Source organism: Mesoplodon densirostris, chromosome X (genome assembly GCF_025265405.1).
Source record: "Mesoplodon densirostris isolate mMesDen1 chromosome X, mMesDen1 primary haplotype, whole genome shotgun sequence".
NCBI lineage: Eukaryota > Metazoa > Chordata > Mammalia > Artiodactyla > Ziphiidae > Mesoplodon > Mesoplodon densirostris.
Window position 1 is genome coordinate 28,711,896 of NC_082681.1, and position 19,114 is coordinate 28,731,009.

The 19,114-nt window shown below is 40.2% G+C and overlaps 1 protein-coding gene across 3 annotated transcripts in view; it reads left to right on the forward strand.

Moving 5' to 3' along the window:
* Positions 1–19,114, forward strand: part of TENM1 (teneurin transmembrane protein 1) — a 596,609-nt gene that overhangs the window by 500,774 nt on the left and 76,721 nt on the right. For all 3 annotated transcript variants that reach the window (XM_060088152.1, XM_060088154.1, XM_060088153.1), the window contains one exon: positions 16,981–17,135. In XM_060088152.1, the coding sequence (XP_059944135.1) occupies positions 16,981–17,135 (155 nt within the window). The remainder of the gene's footprint in view (positions 1–16,980; positions 17,136–19,114) is intronic.

The following is a 19,114-nucleotide window of genomic DNA, read 5'->3' on the forward strand; positions in this document are numbered from 1 at the left end:
GATTAGATCACTCCCTAACACCATACACAAAAATAAGCTCAAAATGGATTAAAGACCTAAATGTAAGGCCAGACACTATCAAACTCCTAGAGGAAAACATAGGCAGAACACTCTATGACATAAATCACAGCAAGATCCTTTTTGACCCACCTCCTAGAGAAATGGAAATAAAGACAAAAATAAACACATGGGACCTAATGAAACTTCAAAGCTTTTGCACAGCAAAGGAAACCATAAACAAGACCAAAAGACAACCCTCAGAATGGGAGAAAATATTTGCAAATGAAGCAACTGACAAAGGATTAATCTCCAAAATTTATAAGCAGCTCATGCAGCTCAATAGCAAAAAAACAAACAACCCAATCCAAAAATGGGCAGAAGACCTAAATAGACATTTCTCCACAGAAGATATACAGACTGCCAACAAACACATGAAAGGATGCTCAACATCTTTACTCATTAGAGAAATGCAAATCAAAACTACAATGAGATATCAGCTCACACCAGTCAGAATGGCCATCATCAAAAAATCTAGAAACAATAAATGCTGGAGAGGGTGTGGAAAAAAGGGAACACTCTTGCACTGCTGGTGGGAATGTGAATTGGTACAGCCACTATGGAGAACGGTATGGAGGTTCCTTAAAAAACTACAAATAGAACTACCATATGACCCAGCAATCCCACTACTGGGCATATACCCTGAGAAAACCATAATTCAAAAAGAGACATGTACCAAAATGTTCATAGCAGCCCTATTTACAATAGCCCGGAGATGGAAACAACCTACGTGTCCATCATCGGATGAATGGGTAAAGAAGATGTGGCACATATATACAATGGAATATTACTCAGCCATAAAAAGAAATGAAATTGAGCTATTTGTAATGAGGTGGATGGACCTAGAGTCTGTCATACAGAGTGAAGTAAGTCAGAAAGAGAAAGACAAATACTGTATGCTGACACATATATATGGAATTTAAGAAAAAAAAATGTCATCAAGAACATAGGAGTAAGACAGGAATAAAGACACAGACCTACTAGAGAATGGACTTGAGGATATGGGGAGGGGGAAGGGTAAGCTGTGACAAAGTGAAAGAGCGGCATGGACATATATACACTACCAAACATAAGGTAGATAGCTAGTGGGAAGCAGCCGCATAGCACAGAGAGATCAGCTCGGTTCTTTGTGACTGCCTGGAGGGGTGGCATAGGGAGGGTGGGAGGGAGACGCAAAAGGGAGGGGATATGGGAACAAATGTATATGTATAACTGATTAAATTTGTAAAATAAAAAAAAAAAATCTGGTAAAAAAAAAACAAAAAAACCAGAGACTTTGGAATCAGGCAGGTAGGAATGAGTTCGAATTTATTACTAACATCTCTGAGCCACTGTTTTCTCATCTGTAAGATGGAGACAGTGCTCCTACCTTCCTTATAGGGTTATAGAGGATAAAATGACACAATATGGGTTAAGCCAGTATCTGGCACAGATTAAGTACTAAATAAAGTATGATGATAAGAAGGAGGATAAGTAAATAATTTTTTAAACTAATATTAACTGGATTGTTTTCAAGACTAGTAGTAAACATTTTGTTTTCAAAATTGTTTTACTGTATTCAAATTCTCTTCTGTCAAACTTTGTTGATTGTATATACACAGCCCTACTTTAATTCTCTTTGCCTGGAAAATACATTGTCCAACTAAAAGGAAAACTTGCAACTATGTTTTAAAAATACTTGGAGAGAGGTACTGAAGGGAGCTTGGCTGAAGAAAAATGTATGGAAAGTCACAAGTACACATGTGTATAAGGAGACATGCTACGCTGTCATTACAGTGTAAAAAATGGAAACAACCTAATAATCTGTCAATCGGGTTTGGTCGAACGATGGCATATTATACAACAGTAAAAATGAACTAACTAGATACCCGTGTAAAAACATTAATAGTCACAAAACATAAGGTTGCATGAATGCAAGAGAAAATTGCAAAAGAATATATATGTGATATCATTAGCATATTTTTGTGGTAAAATATACAAAACAAGATTTACCATTTTAACTTTTTTTTTTTTGGCTGTACCTTGCAGCTTTTGGGATCTTAGTTCCCCAACCAGGGATTGAACCCATGCCCCGGCAGTGAAAGCGTGGAGTCCTAACCACTGGAGCAGGGAATTCCCCCATTTTAACCATTTTTAAGTGTACGATTCTGAGGCATTAAGTACATTCACATTGTTGTGCAACCGTCACCACCATCCATCTCCTACATAAATTTTTGAAGCATAAAAACATACTGTATATTATTTTTTGACATATACGTATGTAGAAAATGTAAAAAAAAACATGCAAGGCGATCACACTAACTGCAGACTAGTGCTTACCTCTGGGGAGGGAAGGGAAAAGGGAACAGAGATAAAGACATGGGTTTTGGCTGTATTCATAATATTTTCTTTTTTTTTTAAGAGCTATATGAAACAAATGTTAACACCTATTAAATTGGGGTGGTAGATGCATGGCAGTGTGTAATGATTTTCTGAGTTGTCGACCATTTGAAATCTTTCATAATTAAAAAAAATGTTAAGTCAGAAATAGGGTTTAGAAAACAACTTGCAAATTTATACCTGAAAATTCCATTTTAAAAAGTGTTTTAAATAAGGCTTTCACTCATACAGAGACAGTGTTCAAAATATTTAACAACCTTTAAAGCACAGGAACCAACATATCAGAACACACACCAGCTTTGGCCCTGGAGTAGGGTCTTCAGGGACCCCTACAGTGGCCAGTGTTAATCCCTTATTTTCTGAACTGATTGGATGTGAGTGAGGCTCTTCCATTAGCTTCAGAGCTCACCAACACATCTAGTGTGTGTCCATATGTGGAGTTCCCTAAATGGCTGACACTGAACTTCCTCAATATTAAAGAGCCTTGATATAATGAGTCAGCTTTATCATTGACCAAAGAAAGTCACTGTTCCCTCGGGAGTGAGTCCTGGGCCATTTCAAGTTTCTCTCTGAGGAATCAAAGGCTTAATGACTGAAATGTGAGGTTGTCTTTAAGCCCCAAATATCAAAGCCTAGCCAGGAAGCTGCAGTGTTTTTTGCTCTATTTTTCTTCCAGTTTCATTTCCTAGCTATTCCATTTGGTCTTTCAAAAGGCTTGTTACACTGTATAATAGGTTTTTGGGGAAAGGAAGGTGGATGGGTGCCCCAATTTACCAGTATTTGCTCAGGAAAGAAAGCTGATTACAGCAGTAATTTCCCTTAGAAGGCAGGAATCATTCCTCATTGTGGAAGGCGTCTCTAACCCAAGGAAACTGAAGGCATGGTAATAGATTGATAGGTCTGCTTTGTCCTCCTCCCCCTCACCACCCCCCAGTCAAAAACCCATCAGAATGCCTTCTGCCAATACTACCTACTTTGGTTTCTATAATCTTTTCTCTGTGTTCTCTTGAACAAAGTAAAACCAGAACTGTAGGCAGTCAACTGCCCCAGCCCTACCTTAGGGCTTGAGGTCCCTCAAAAGGTGCCTCCCACTTTTCCCAGAGTGGGGAAATCACTGGGGAGAGCGGTCTGAAGAAGGGCTACTTTTAAATCTTCTGATTTTAGCCTGTTAGGCTTGAAATCTTTGAGAACCCAGAGATCAACACTGAGCGCCCTCAAAACCTTTCTTTATGTGGTTGTGGAGGGGGGGGTGTTCATTTTTGTTTTTTGTTTGTTTGGTTGGGTTTTTTTTAGTTATGCTGGGCACTATTTTATTTCCCAAGTATATCTGGTCTAGTTTTAACAGCATGCGTTTATTCAAATAATCTATTTGAATGTTTAAAAAAAAATTAGTCAGTTAACACATGACCAAAACCGCTGCCTTCTGAATTGGCCCTAAATTGATATCTTCCTAGTTCCTGGAAATGCTGAATATATTTTGAACAGTTGAATTAAGGAACCATTGCAGCTGCAAAATGTTATCTAGCAGTATTTGTAAATGCCTGTTTCCTTTTGTTTTCCCTTCTTTATTAGACTTGCTGGCTGTTATTAATTTGTTTTTTTCTAATTGCTCAAATTGTTCTCTTTCTAATATAGAGCTTAGTCATTTATTATTCTATAAACACATAAAGCACTTCTGTATGGCAGGAACTATGCTAAGTGCTGTCGTCAAACACTGCAACCATCTCTTGTTACAACAAAGATCTCCTGGTTATCAAGCAGGTGCCCAGAGGTGTGCATCATCTTAACTAATACTTTCAACATATTTAACTAGTGTCAATGAGACACTAGTGTCAATGACCCACTATACTCTTTATAAGACTCCCACTGGTTTTAGCTACTCTGTCAGACCCATGTCATGCTCCTGGTATATCTTATTAGAAAAAGAACCATGTTCACTGACCTTCAGTGTTTTGTTAAGCTTTTCAAGCAGCAGACAATCTGGTCTGCATTGGGAAATTTGGAAATTATAAGTGCTTTAAAAAGGCTTGATCCCTGCCTGTGAGTGAAATATGATCTGGTTAGGGAGACAAGGAAGGAATCGTCAGAGGAAACGGTAATCAGCATTAGGTTGTGTGATATAAACTGTAAGCACTCAAGGGGCTCAGAGAATGGAGAGCTGGTTGGGATTTGGAGAAAAGGGGAGAGGAAAATGAGCAGAAGGGGGAAGATGTGGAAGAAAGGAAAGGAATCTGAAAAAGGACTGGACACGTGGGTAAAGAAAAACTAGGGACTAGATTCTAACCTCTCTTCCTGGTAGGTGAAGTGAATTCCAAAAGGAATGAGATCAAAGAACAAGGCAAAGAAGTAAGGGTAGGGCAGTGGAGAACAAAGAGGCCATCTAAGGGGGAAGTGAATGACTCAGCTCTTCCTACGAAGGTTGGGGCGGTCTTGAAATGGATTGGTTAAAATGGCCCTATCTCAGTATGTAAAATGCATTCTTGAGTCTAGTCAAAAAGCCTCACACTCTTAGTTACAGGCCAAGCTTTAGATTTGCAACGTAATGACATATACCTGATGTGACCCTCATTCCTAGCCACTTATATCAGCGGAACAACACATCTCTTCTAAGAGGCTCAGATTTCTACCATCAGACAAGATTGATGAAATTGTTTGATATACTCGACAAGGAAGTACCTCCATCAAGATATTTGCAAGCCTTTGAGTTAGTTTATATATTATAATTATGGAGGCTAGACTCGGCACTGTGTCTTAAAAAATGAGTAGGATCTGGATACTGGGAGAGGGAGAGGGGATTCCAGGCACAGGAGTAGTGCAGGCAAATATGTAGTGATAACCAGGGAAAGAGAAAGATGTGTTTCAGAGACAGTGAGTAGACCAGTTTGACTGGAAAAGTAACACAGGACCCCTGTACAGACTGCTCCTCACTATCAGCATGGAGGAGACGCTGACAGAATGGCACAGAGGGTTCCTGCCATCTAAGTCAAGCTGTGCTGAAGCAGGTCATCATGTAACAGATAATCCACAGCAAGATGCCAGAAAACTAACAGTTAATCAAAAACAGAAATATTAACACCACTTGTGTTAACCTTTCAAAAAGATTTCACAGACTATTCTGTTTCGATGTGATTTTATTTGATCTTTACAGTAATCCACTGACATGGGCGTCTCAGCTTTTCTTCTCGCAATTAGACAAAGACAAAATCTCAAGGACTGGGAGATTGTGTAAATTTTTGAAAGTCACTGTCAGCCTCACAACAGGATCTCCTTGTAGCTTCTACCCCCCAGACTCTTTCCTCCTACTCTCATAGCTCTCCTGAACATGTCTGGGTAATTGAACTTAGAGGAAAAAAGGTGGGGAAATGGCCTTGGAAACCCCAGTCTCAATCAAGACAAGGCCAGAGATGTCACCAGCCCCCTTTGAACAGCGAATCCCAGTTTTTTTCAATACCTTTCAATGTAACCTTCTTCTGCACTCAGATTGTCAAACTTGTAGGTCAGAGCGTGGAAAAGAAAAAGTCAAAGAGTGGTTTGTCTCATTAGACAACTGCTTTGCTTAATTTTTTTCTTTTACTCAACTGTCATATTTGTGTTTGTTGTTGTTGTTATAATAATATATTTTTGATTAAGCCCAAATTGGTCCTCCTAAGTGTCTCTTTAAGCCTCATTTCAAAGGTTTGAAAATTGTATTCACAGAGTGTTCATCACCCTGCCTTTCTGACTTCCTGAACTTCTCTTCTAGTGTTAGCTTCATTAGTCAAGATGTACGGCCGTTGGAAGAATTTTAAATGGGCCTTCCGCGTTGTCTTTGAATAGATACTACATGCAAATAACTTTCCTGCAGAAATTTTCATTCTTCTTGAGTTAGCCCACTATTGTGAATAGTAAGCACTGTCAGGCTTAATTCCTCATATCCTCCTTTTATTGAGTATTCAGGCCAAGGTATTCTACTTAGTTTGCTTTTTTATCAGAACCTCTTGGTCGTTCACATATCTTGAAAGAGACTTATTTTCCCCCAGAGTGTAACAACTGCAATTAGTTTTTTGCTGGTCCATGGGCAATAAATGAACTTTCCCTCCTCAAGCTAATTGTTCACGTAAGGTTCTTGTGAGGTGGTTTGTTTCCTTAGGATGACAAAGGCATTTCTACAAAATATGTCTGACTAGTGTCCCAGATACAGCTGCTTGATAATTGAAGAATTTTTAAGGGGGGGTGTATAAGATATTCAGCTCGTGTCCAATAAACCTCATTTATCTTAGCCCATATGTACTGAGTCCCCTTAAATCTCAGCCTATAGGCATCTTTTGAGCAAGAACTCTAGCACAAAAATAAAACATGAGATATGCATTTCAACTTGAACTAGAACTGTCTATTTAACCCAATCGCTTACACACACACACACACACACACACACTCCTCTATAAAGCAAGGAAAAATAACTCATACCATCCCTAGTGTCTGGTGTCGCTGTTAAATGTTGAGACACCAGCACCACCCCCAGCCCAGGGTATCCCTGAGCCAGTTGCACAGCATGGAGCTTCATTTATTTGATTCTCTGGATGAAAACTTTAGCTATCTTATAAAAGCTTGAAGGCTTTTACAGCAGTAGTTCAGTAGTGCAGTATTTCCCCTAAACTAACAAAATTGTGTTCAACCTCTGCCTTGTCTCTGTGCTGAATCTAACATAGGGCACTCTGCCACTGACCCGGGTTATGGACTTAAAGCTTCTACTATGTCTGTCCAACATAGAAGAGCCTAAAATGTTGAAGCAGAGCCTATGTGGAAATCTTTGTCTGTGGTTCTAAGGCTTAGAAAAGTCACTTTCAGAAAGAATTACAGCAATGACTGAGCAATTAGGACACCACTTAGCACCACTGTAAGACTTCGTCCTCTTAAAAGGGCTTTCATTTCATTGGCTCTTGTGAGCTTCACACTGTTTTAACCCTGTGCAGTAGGTAGGGTGTGGGTTAGGAAATCAAGACAAGTCCTACAGCTAATCTGTAACAGAGGTCATCCTGAAGCCCAGATCCCCTGATGTGACCCTGGAGCCAGTGTTCTCTCTACTTTCCCTTATGTGGTCCAGAGTGAAGCAAATTAAGTGAAATCTTGAGATACTGCTGTTTCCTTAGAACTTCTAAGATTAGAGTACGGTTGGAAGAGATCATAAGATCATAACACAAAGTTGTGTTGATAGAGCAAAGTGGATTTGCAGGGAACCTGAGCTATTCAGTGTAGCTATCTACATGGATCAAATTCAGTTGCAGTTAATTTGATCCATGGTCCTTATGCTATTTGCTCTGAGTGGTCAATTCCCCTTTTTCCCATATTCTCATCATCACTAATTGATAGGGGGCTGTACTCCTCTTCAAGGTCTTTGGAGAAAGAGATTACCATTGCCTCCTTTCTAAACTCATTTTTAGAGAAATTCATATGCAGATATAGACATCGTGGCATGCTTTATTTGATTCAAGATAGATGTGCTTCATTATAGATGCGTGGCAATTAAGCCTATAATTCAACAAGGTTTATTGAACATTTGTGCCCGGGTGTACTGGATTTGTTGAGATATAAAACTAAAGCATAAAATCCAGTTCTTGCCCTCAAGGAGCTTATTGCCTAGATAAAGCATGACTGGATAATTCACATTTGAAAAAAAAAGAAGAAGAAGCTTCTTTAGGTTAGAAAACAGAGAGACCAGAAAGTGGAGTTTGCAGAAAAGGCTTTCTGGAAGAGAAACATCTCATAAAAACCTTAGAAGATGAACAGGAATTGAATTGGTGGTTGGTGAATGTAATAGGCCAAGCTAACAACGATGTATTACACACACACACACACACACACACACACACAATCTCAATGGCTTAACAAAATAGTCGTTTATTTCTTGCTCACATCACAGTCCAGTAAAGGTTGCCTGTAGGATAGGAGAAATCCCTGCTCCTAGCAGTGACTCAGGAGCCAGGCTCCTTCCATCTAGTGGCTTGTCAATCTCTTAGGCCTTGGAGTCCTCCAGTGGGTACTCTGCATCCAGCCAGCCTAGGGGGGTGGGGGGGGGGCTCCATAAAGGAGCTCAACAGAGGTTTTGTTAGGGGCCAGGCCTAGAAGTAGCATATATCACTTCTTCCCACACCTAACTGCAGTGGAGGCTGGGAAATGTAATCTAGCTCTATTCTCAGAAAGAAAAATAGATAGGATGACCTGAATACATAGCATTGTCTCCGCCGTACTAAAGGAGGAGAGCTTCCCGAAGGAAGGATGAGGAAGAGATGGGGGGCAGAGCAAGAGCAAAGTCAAGTTCAGCTTGAACACCTACTTTTCTGGTTTGATGAACTTGTCATAAATTCTGAGCTTTGATCTTGGTGGGAACAAAAGAAGCTGCGTGCTTAGCAAGCATTGTGTCACTAGCCATCCAGGGATTTCATTTTCCCGTGATGGAGAATTGTAACTAGATTTGATTATCTTTGGTTTCTCAGAGCTTATAAACCAAGACATAACTTCTTTTTAACTGGACTTCATTTTTTAGAGCAGTCTTAGGTTCACAGAAAAATTAAGCAGAATCTTTATACACTGAAACTACTCTGTCTGATACTCTAAAGGTGGAAACATGCTATTATACATTTGTCCAAACTCAGACAGTGTCCACCACCAAGAGTGAACCCTAATGTAAACTATGGTCTTTGGGTGATAATGATGTGTCAGTGTGGGTTCATTAATTGTAACAAACATACCAGTCTGGTGCAGGATGTTGATAGTGGGAGAGGTATGCATGTGTGGAGGCAGGGGGTTTATGGGAAATCTCTGTATCAGGACATAACTTTTAACAGCAGTACTAGTTATTAGATTTATTCTAAGTTCATGGAACTTGTCTGCTCACAGCAGCCTCTTCACTGACGATATATTCCTCTTGATTGACCTCTAGCAAGCATCATAAATTGGCAACTCAGAGAATAAATCTGGTTCAAAATACAATTCATTTGTCCCACTCTGTGTCTTTATTAAAAAAAAAAAGGTTGAGTGCATTTAGGTGGGACATGCTTTTTTTAGTTAACCTTTGTTTCCCCTAGAACTTGTGTAATCTAACACCTGACCTAACTTACAAACTAATGTCACCTGCCTGTCCCCTGATGACATATGAGTTTGTGACCCTTGTTTCTGGGGTCTCCTTTTTATTTAGTAGATCATAAATAATAGTCAAGTTACCAAAGTCCCTATCACATGGAAGCTCTGGGTGCTTTCCTGAAACTCACCAGCTCTGTAGGAATGAAGCTGCAGAATATCTTTGAAGAATAATTCTGAAGAGGTCCAGGAGCTCTACAGGAATATAAGAATTCTTACAATTTCAGGGGAGGGATCATGGATCACTTTGACCATCTAACAAAAGCAATGGACCATCTCCTCATGACGATACACATACACGAAACATTTTGCAGATAATTTCATGGAGTTTCTGGACCCTCAGAAACCATTCTGTACACCACTCCTGTGGTAAAGTGATTGATAGCCCCATTTAGGCTACATGGGATAGTGATCAAAAGAATGGACATTGAAAGTCAGACAAACATGAGCTAAATCTAGCATTGGCAACCTGGAGTTAGTCATTTGGCCTCTGAACCTCTATTTCCTCTTCTAAAAAATGACATTAATAATACCTACTTCACAGGGCTACTGTGAGGATTAAAAAGAGAAGTATGTAAAGAGTCCAGCACAGTGCCTGGAATATCTTAGTATTCTCAGCAAATGAAAATGGTTATTATTTAGTGATAAAAGTCAGCCTTAATGGGTTTTTTGTGGTGCCTACCTGGATTTCACACTGGGCTCATCAGAAATTCAACATAGTCCTTCAGATTTCTGCTTACCTGTGATTTATAATCTGAGAAAACACTAGTGACCTTCATTTCCCCAGCCCATCCCCCAAGGCTGCTCCCATGGTACCATGGACTTGCCCCAAACTAGTGCTTATCTCAAGGCACTGTAATTGCCTGGGTATTTCTCCATCTCCCCCACTGGTTTCTGAGCTTCTCAAGAGCAATGCCATATCTGTTTTATAGTCTGCAGTAGTCCCAGTGCCTAGTACAGTGCCTTACATATAATAGGTTCAAAATAAATCCTGAATAAATTAATAAGTGAGGACAAAAACAACTTTCCCAGTAAACTTTTAGGAAAATAGTGCTGGTGGAGGTGGGAGAGCTCTTCATTCACTGTGCCTTGCCTGGAAGGCTAAAGCTTTAAGAGAATGAGAAGGAGTGAAAGTGAAGACAAGTGGCCTTACCTGTCTTTCTCTCAATCACAATTCTTGGTCAACTAGCCCACGAATCTCTTGTTCCTCGTGATGTCTCTGAGTGCCTTCTGAGTCTTGAAAGGAAGGACATATTAGTCTGAATGCTTATCATTTTAATTTGTATTTAAATTCTTTGGAAATTGACCTTTACTGTTAGAATATAGTGTAACTTTTTTTAAATTAAAGAGGTCATCTGATTAAATAACTCACACTATTCACTTGTCCTGTAATGTTACGGTAAGTTTATTAGACTCTCTTATTTGAGAACTCCTGTTCTCATTGTTAACCACACAGTGAAATCATCTCAGCTGGTCATTAAGCTCTGCTTCCTTCCAACCCTAGTAAAACACAGATATTTGTAATCCCTCCAAATTCTAGAAGCTCCATTTGGTGTCTAACTAGCAAGATAACAGGCTTATTGTACAGAAGTAACTTGGCCCTTTCTGATTTTGGTAGGTAGTTATAAGTGGACAGTAGTTAGATCAGTTGGGGAATGGACTTTTCTGCCTAGTGGAGAATTTCCATATAGACCACACATATGATACCAATTTTCAGAGAATTGAAATGCACAGAAACAAAGCAAAAAATTTAAACTCTCTTTGATTTAAAGGGCACTTTATGATCAACTGGCTAATGTCAGCTACACAATTTAGCACACTCAGTATTGGAGATTGAGCTGATGCCATATTGCACTTAGGACATTCCCCTGAAAGTTTATTTTAACCATTTACCTCTGTCTCATAAAATTAAAGAGCAGATTGTGGTAGGAAAAAAAAAAAGCAGTATTTCAGTTTTCTGGTTGCTAGGGCTGTAGATGGAGAGAATTTTATGACTACTTTCCAAAGCTTATATTCTGAAAGAAGGTTCATTTTTAATACAGAAATAATAAAAATGTAGGTGGCCTCAACAGCTGTAATTTTTATAAATTAAATGCAGAGATGCCTTCTGCCAACATTTGAAATTGGCATTCTGCACAGCCAACAACTCTGATCTTCTCTGTTATCTAATTTGGGATCTTAGCTACTATTTCCAGGCTGTTAACCTCCACATCTGGACTCTCAGGTGATACCACATCAGGTTGCCCCTGCTGCTTCAGTATCCATCAGCAGCATCCTCTTCCCCAACAGGTGATAAATTTATTAGTAACTATCCAGGCTGCCCCAGCTTTAGGCAATTGTCTTCTTAAGAATTATAGTATTTATTCATTGGAGGATAATAAGACAAGGGAAGAAGTCAAATACTTTGGCCCGTTAATTTGCAGCTGTTTCATACAGAACTATGCTTCACAGAGAAAAGAGCCTGCAGTTCAGATATTATATGATGTCCCCTACTTTGCATAAGACACTGTGAATAATTTTTTTTTTACAAGATGCACTTTATTTATGAGCAGGTTCCTCCATAGAAAGAGCTTGTTAGGGCTTAATGCTGATGAATGGAGACAGCACCATTCACACTTCCAGGTTATGGTCTGTCAGTGCTTTCATTATATGCACTAATTTACAAGGATTTATTTATTTTCTCACAAATGTAAAAATGTGCTCCAAGCTAAATATGCTGTCTGGGCATCTGAGGGAAGTGTATTCCTTGGTTGTTCGTCCCACCTCCATCCCACCCACCCTGCATCACTGCCTAAGCTTGTGGTAATCGCACAGATCTATATATTTTTTGCTTGCTCTAAAAATGAATACTGGTTAAAATGGTAAACCCTGGAAGTGAGTCTTTTCAATGCAGTTTAATTCCTTTCTCATTCAAAGACTGTGCCTTCCATTGTGTTTTAAGTGCTAATGAAAACCCTGTCAAGTAAGCACATCAAGGGACCTGACCCTTGGAACAAATTATGCCCACAGCATTGGGTAACAAATTTTGGAAATCTGGGTACAACTATATCAAAATATGAACGTCATACTGAATCTGTAAGATCTTGCTAGCCCCAGATGGCTTTATGTGCTCTGAAATCACTCACGTTCCCATCTCTGAAGAATAAAACTTAAAATAGACTGGGCATGTGCTACCTCCTCCCACTCAGTCTAACAAACAGTAATAGATCATACTGCATCATCAACATCCCTGGGCTATAACGATACTCATTATGGGAGATGACCACGCCCCCTCCCGCTCCCCAGCCAAGTAATGGCAGAAATAATTCTCTTTTTCTTACCCGTGATTTCCAGTTTGGTTTTTAACCTCAGTGAAAATTAAATACCCTTTAAACCTCACCAGCGAAGAGTGTAAAACTAGTTGTTTGGGGAATTTGTCTGTGTGTTGGTTGTTTGGTTGGTTCATTGGTTGGGGTAGGAGAATGAGAGGAAATGAAAATATGTACATATAAAATATGCCTAGATGCATAAATAAAACACCTATCACACAGTCCCTCAAAGCCCTTTCTACTATTTCTTTTTCAACTCCAAACATCAGTATAACCCAATTAAATTTAATTAAAGAATCTCAAAATTTGGAGTATTTTGGAATTTGGACTGCGATAAAAGAAATTGCTACACAAATATATGAAAGGAGAGTATCCTACAAGCTGTCAGCCAAATGAGCCCCGAAGGCCAACAGCGAGGATTTAATAAGCCTCATCTGTGGAGTTCAGCTGACAGGAACAGAGAGAGAGAGCGGTTCAGTGTTTAGAAGTTCACAAAAATTAAAAGTGGGAAAACCATGTAAGTCCAAGATTATCCTCCCCAGATCAGGCCAAACTCCACCCTCTGATGGGGGTGAGGAGTGTAGTAGTCAAGGAACAGAACGGTCCTCTCTGATGTCAGCATAAAGATGTATGTTTCTGTACTGCTAGTTTCTGGAGGAATACATTTGTCTATACCTTTTGGGAATGTTTCAATTTTCAGGGATTTGATTCTCTAAGTTTTTCATCTCCCAGTTAGAGCAGCACTTGCACAGTATCCTCTTAGTCTTGCTTTCCATGTACCTGAATTCTTCGTCCTTTAGCATGCACAGAACTTGGCACAGTGCCATTCAGTATGCGTTTGGTAAATAATTCATGATTTCATACACTTCAAGCCTGTCTGCTCTTAGCCTTTCTCTCTCCAGATCTGAGTCTTGATCTTTTCAGTTCATCCTCTTATGACAGCCAAATTTCCAAGTTCACATTCAGTGATATTGAATACAGAGGTCATAGAAGGTGATCCCAAATCATAGGCCTGCCACACACCAGACCAAATTCTAGGCATTTAAGAAACTGATTTCGGGGGCTTCCCTGGTGGTGCAGTGGTTGAGAATCTGCCTGCTAATGCAGGGGACACGGGTTCGAGCCCTGGTCTGGGAAGATCCCACATGCCACGGAGCAACTGGGCCCGTGAGCCACAACTACTGAGCCTGTGCGTCTGGAGCCTGTGCTCCGCAACAAGAGAGGCCGCGATGGTGAGAGGCCTGCGCACTGCGATGAAGAGTGGCCCCCACTTGCCACAACTGGAGAAAGCCCTTGCACAGAGGTGAAGACCCAATACAGCAAAAATAAATAAATTAATTAATAAACTCCTACCCCACCCCACCCCAAAAAAAGAAACTGATTTCGCCGAAACACAAAGAAAAATATAAAGCAGAGATAGCCCTTGATTCATCTTCAGTCCAGATACTCTGGAGATGAAAGAAATGTTCCTATGCCATCATCCTTTGACCTGCCGCGGTCTTAAAAGTCTTTTTAAAAACCTTCTTTAAGGTCTTTATGCCACCAAAAATAATAAAGGGACTTACTGACATGGAATTCCCCTTGTTTGGACATGCTGGTTTCCTTGGAGAACTCACCAAAATGTAGATGACTTTAGAGGCATTCAGGGAAAGTTAAGATGAATCTGGGGCTTCCCTGGTGGTGCAGTGGTTGAGAATCCGCCTGCCAGTGCAGGGGACAAGGGTTCGAGCCCTGGTCCCAGAAGATCCCACATGCCGCGGAGCAGCTAAGCCCGTGCGCCACAACTACTGAGCCTGTGCTCTAGAGCTGGCAAACCACAACTACTGAGCCCACGTGCTGCAACTACTGAAGCCTGTGCACCTAGAACCTGTGCTCTGCAACAAGAGAAGCCACCGCAGTGAGAAGCCCACGCACCACAACGAAGACCTGATGCAGCCAAAAATAAATAAAATAAATAAATTTATTTTTAAAAAATGAATCTGTAACTTTTATAGATGTTAAGGATTAATACTTCATGAGGAACATCAGGATTAATCAAAGTACATCATAGAGTCGAGCCTTAATATTAACCTCCTGCCAATGAATTAGCTCATCTAAAAGCAGTTTATTAAGTTGGGTTTATAAACTGTCTTTAGGTGAGTTCACTCTTTGCCAGGAAAATTATTGTGCGTGTGTGTGTGCGTGTATGTGGGTGCACGCATGAGCACTAAGAGGACATGCTGGTTATCACAGATCTTCCTAACTTTAACATACATTCTGAGTTTCACAAGGTCTGAATAAAGGAGAACTAGGAAAAGACTAAATTGTAAACTAGTTTTAAAGTAATGCCATGTGGTTATTTTCAAAGTAGCAAGGGAAGCAGGAGTTGAACCATGTGTTCTTTATCAGTGTCTGACACTTTTTAAATGCATTATTTCATCAGATACTTACTACAACCTAGGCATAGAATAACCAACTCATCCTAGTTTGTCCAGGACTGTCGCAGGTTTAAAACTGAACCCTGCCTCAGTCCCAGGCAAGCCAGGACAGTTGGTCACTTTAGCCAAGTAAAGCAATAAAAGGTATTCTGAGACCAATTTCCAACATGGGGAGAACCACCAACAACACCACCAAGCAATTCTACACCAGTTGGGTGTCCTACAATTTCACTTAATTCTGACGTGATCTACCCGTAAATAGTATCAGATCCCACAGGTTAAGGGGTGAGTCCTGCAGGACTGCCTCCCCCCAACACCACTTCACATGCCAATCACAAGTCCAGGTTGTCACCTGTGTTTCTGAAAGAACTGCTATAGATAGGAGGTTCCAACAACTCCCTTCTTGGGTTCCATTATTTTGATAGAGCAGCTCAGCTAACTCAGAGAAACAGTTTACTCACTAGATAACTGGTTTATTATAAAAGGATGTAACTCAGGAACAGCCAGATGGAAGAGATGCATGGGGCAAGGTATGGGGAAAAGGAGAGGAAGCTTCCAGACCCTCTCCAGGTGCACCATTCTCCCCAAATCGCCCTGTGTTCACCAACATGGAAGCTCTCCAAACCCTGTCCTGGGTTTTCAATGGAGGCCTCATAATCATAATTGATTAAATCATTGGCCATTGGCGTTTGAACTCAATCTCCAGCCCAGGTCAGGAGGTGGGACTGAAAGTTCCAATCCTCTAATCACCAGGTTGGTTTCTCCTGGCAACCAGCCTATTCTTCGGCCAAAGTGCGGCCCAAGTCACCTCATTAACATAACAAAAGTCACCTTTATCTCTCTCACCACAAGCAATCCCAAGAGTTTTAGGAGCTCTGTGTTAGAAAACGGAAAGGAGACCAAAATTCTTTATTATAAATCACAATATCACAGGCAGATCATCTTTTCCATATTTTACCAAAGAGGAGGCTGAATGACTCAATCAAAGTCACACATCAGTTGTAAGTGGTGCATTCAGTATTAGAACCCCAGCCTTCTAACTGCTTTTATGTATTTTCCAAGAAACAAGACTGTAATTAGCACAGTGTGTAAAACTACTGTGAGAATTTTATTGACTTTTATTTTTTCTAGAAGCTTAACCATTCCTTTTGTGACACCATAATTTTTCTCTCCAGCTCTCCTCTGAACAGATAATACAGAGAAAAAACTCAGTCCAGTTTATCAGGATTATTACAGATTCTGTTAACTGAGTGTGAATTGATGAAAATAACTTTAATGCTTTCCAAGTCAGTTATTTCTAATGCAACTATGAAAATAAGCAGCGGCCTGTGCATCTGCACTCTAAAAGAAATGTAACATACACTGCCTCCCCTGTCTTTTCCCATTTGTCTTAGAAGATTTTTTTTTTTTCTGTTTGTGGGAGTAAGCAAGTATCAGGGGGGTGGAAATGTAAAACTGGACAACAAAATTATTAGACTGGCTTTCTCTCCACATATCACGTTTTGTCGTTTCTTCTCAATACACAGAGGAGTGAATGTGTGTCTAAACAAACCTCCCCCGTTACTGTTCTGTCTGTGCTGAGCAAAATTGAATCCATATGTCTTTAAAATGCCTTTTCATTTCTGTGGCTTCTTTCAAAATACTGATCTTGGTGCACATGTGGCCCTCTAGACTACTAATGCTCAATTGGTCTTCCCCAACAGGCATCACAGTTGATAGGCATGGATTCATTTACTTTGTGGATGGGACTATGATTCGGAGAATTGATGAGAATGCTGTGATCACAACTGTAATCGGCTCAAACGGTCTGACTTCCACACAGCCACTGAGCTGTGACTCGGGAATGGACATCACTCAGGTAGGCACCAATGGTTTTCAAGCGCTATCGCCATTTGGCATCATGGAAATGGATAACAATTTTCTCATACAGAAATTAGGTAGAAAGGAAGCCTGGCGTATCCATTATAACACCAGATAGCAGAAGTTTCTCTTTATTTAAGTTACTTTTTTCCGCCTCAGAAAAACTCAGTTGAGAGAAAAGAGTAAACTAGGATGGGAGTAACACTGGGGGTGGAATGTTGGCGTGAACATGAAAGTCTCTCAAATTTGAATCAATTAGAGGGTAAGGCCAATGTCACTTATTGACTATGGTCCAAGATATGTAATTTTATTTTTTTGAATAATACAATAACTCACATCTGGAAAAGTACTGACTACTAAAGTCTGGAAATCTTTTTTAATGAATATATGAGCATGACTTATTATTCATGTCTATGTAAATAGCTATTTCTAGGGCGGTTCTTTGTGGGTTTTTTTTTTTTTTTGAAGTAAAAGCAACATTCCCTCTGAGATCTATTTTACATGTATTTAGGAAAGCCTTTTGCCAATGAGAATAAAAGGGAAAATTCAGTGTAGTTCCCATCGAGTTCAAAATTCTGATTTTACCAGAATTATGCAAAATCAGGATTAGACATGTAGAGATTACAGAGCATAGAGCACAGTCCCAGCACCTTGTGGATGAGTTTCTTAGTTTGCAGACACAAGCAGTTGGTATGTTCAGTGAGGGAAACAGACTAGACAGTCGTCAAAGGGACTTTCAAACTAACATTCCATGAATCTATGACTCTGATGAAGTAGGTTATTTATCTTTTCAAATGAATCACAGTAGAAGTTGAGAGTTTTAGAATTGGTTAGTGTATCAGAGAGGATGGTTTTGACTGCAAGTAGTAAGACACTTAACTAAAAGTGATTTGAACAATAAGGTTTCATTAATTCACATAGTGAGATGACCAGAAGTAGGCAAAGATGCCAGCAGATTTCCTTCCTGTGTCACATTGGCCAGAAGTGAGTCACTGGCAAAGGGGAAATGGGATGTCCAAAATGGATTCAGACCCTCTGGAACTGGGTCAACCTCTCTGATCAGACTGCTACCTAATTCTAGAACCCAAATCAGGGTTCTGTTAGCAAGGAATGAAGGATTGCTCTTCAGTAGGCAACCAGCAATATTCTCCACGGTTAAGGTGCCCCTGCCTTACCCCAGAACCTCAGAAAATAGTCAAATAGAGTCAACTACAAAAATAAAATAGGAATTGGAAGGCCTGGAAAACTGACAAAATGAATGAACCCTCTTTAAGAGAGGTAAGAGTGGATCAGGCTATCAAGTCCTAGAGCAGCCTAACTTTCCACGATGCAAAGTCCTGCAGGAGGCAAGCAAAAAGAGCATTATTTATGGCAGTGAGGAAGGGCGTGAATGTGTTTATATGGAGGAGGGGGATGAAAGAGAGAAGATGCACGTATATGATTCACTTGTGGGATAGTTTTAACTTAAAATAGAACACTTAGTATTGCAGTCAGTCAGTTCTAAACAATTTATCTGTTTCGGTGTGGAAAGTTATGCTGAAAAGAGAATTCTTTGTCTAAATAGAGCAAACATAGGATCCTCATCACCATGAGAAGGGTTCTTTTTCACACGACACCTCGCAAGCCATAACTGCCACCGTAAAAGCTACCTCATCCCTTTCAGGTTGGCAGGCAGAGTCCAGCCCACTGAACAGGAGACAGAGTCACAGTTTCTCTATGGCATTTCATTCCAAGCCTCAGTTTCCCTGACAGTAGCCCCCTTCCCTATTCCTTACACAACATCAGCTTGAGAAAAACAATCGTTTTTTTGGGGAGAGGTGGGGAGGAATGGAGAGTTAAGTGGGGTGGGTCAGGGTCCATGTTCGAAACCAGCAGGACAGCCTGGGAGAGAAATCAGGCTTCATGTCCAAATTATTTGGCTTCTATCTCCGCGGCTGTCCATCTCTTTGTGTTGTGTGCTTCAAGCACCCTAAAGAG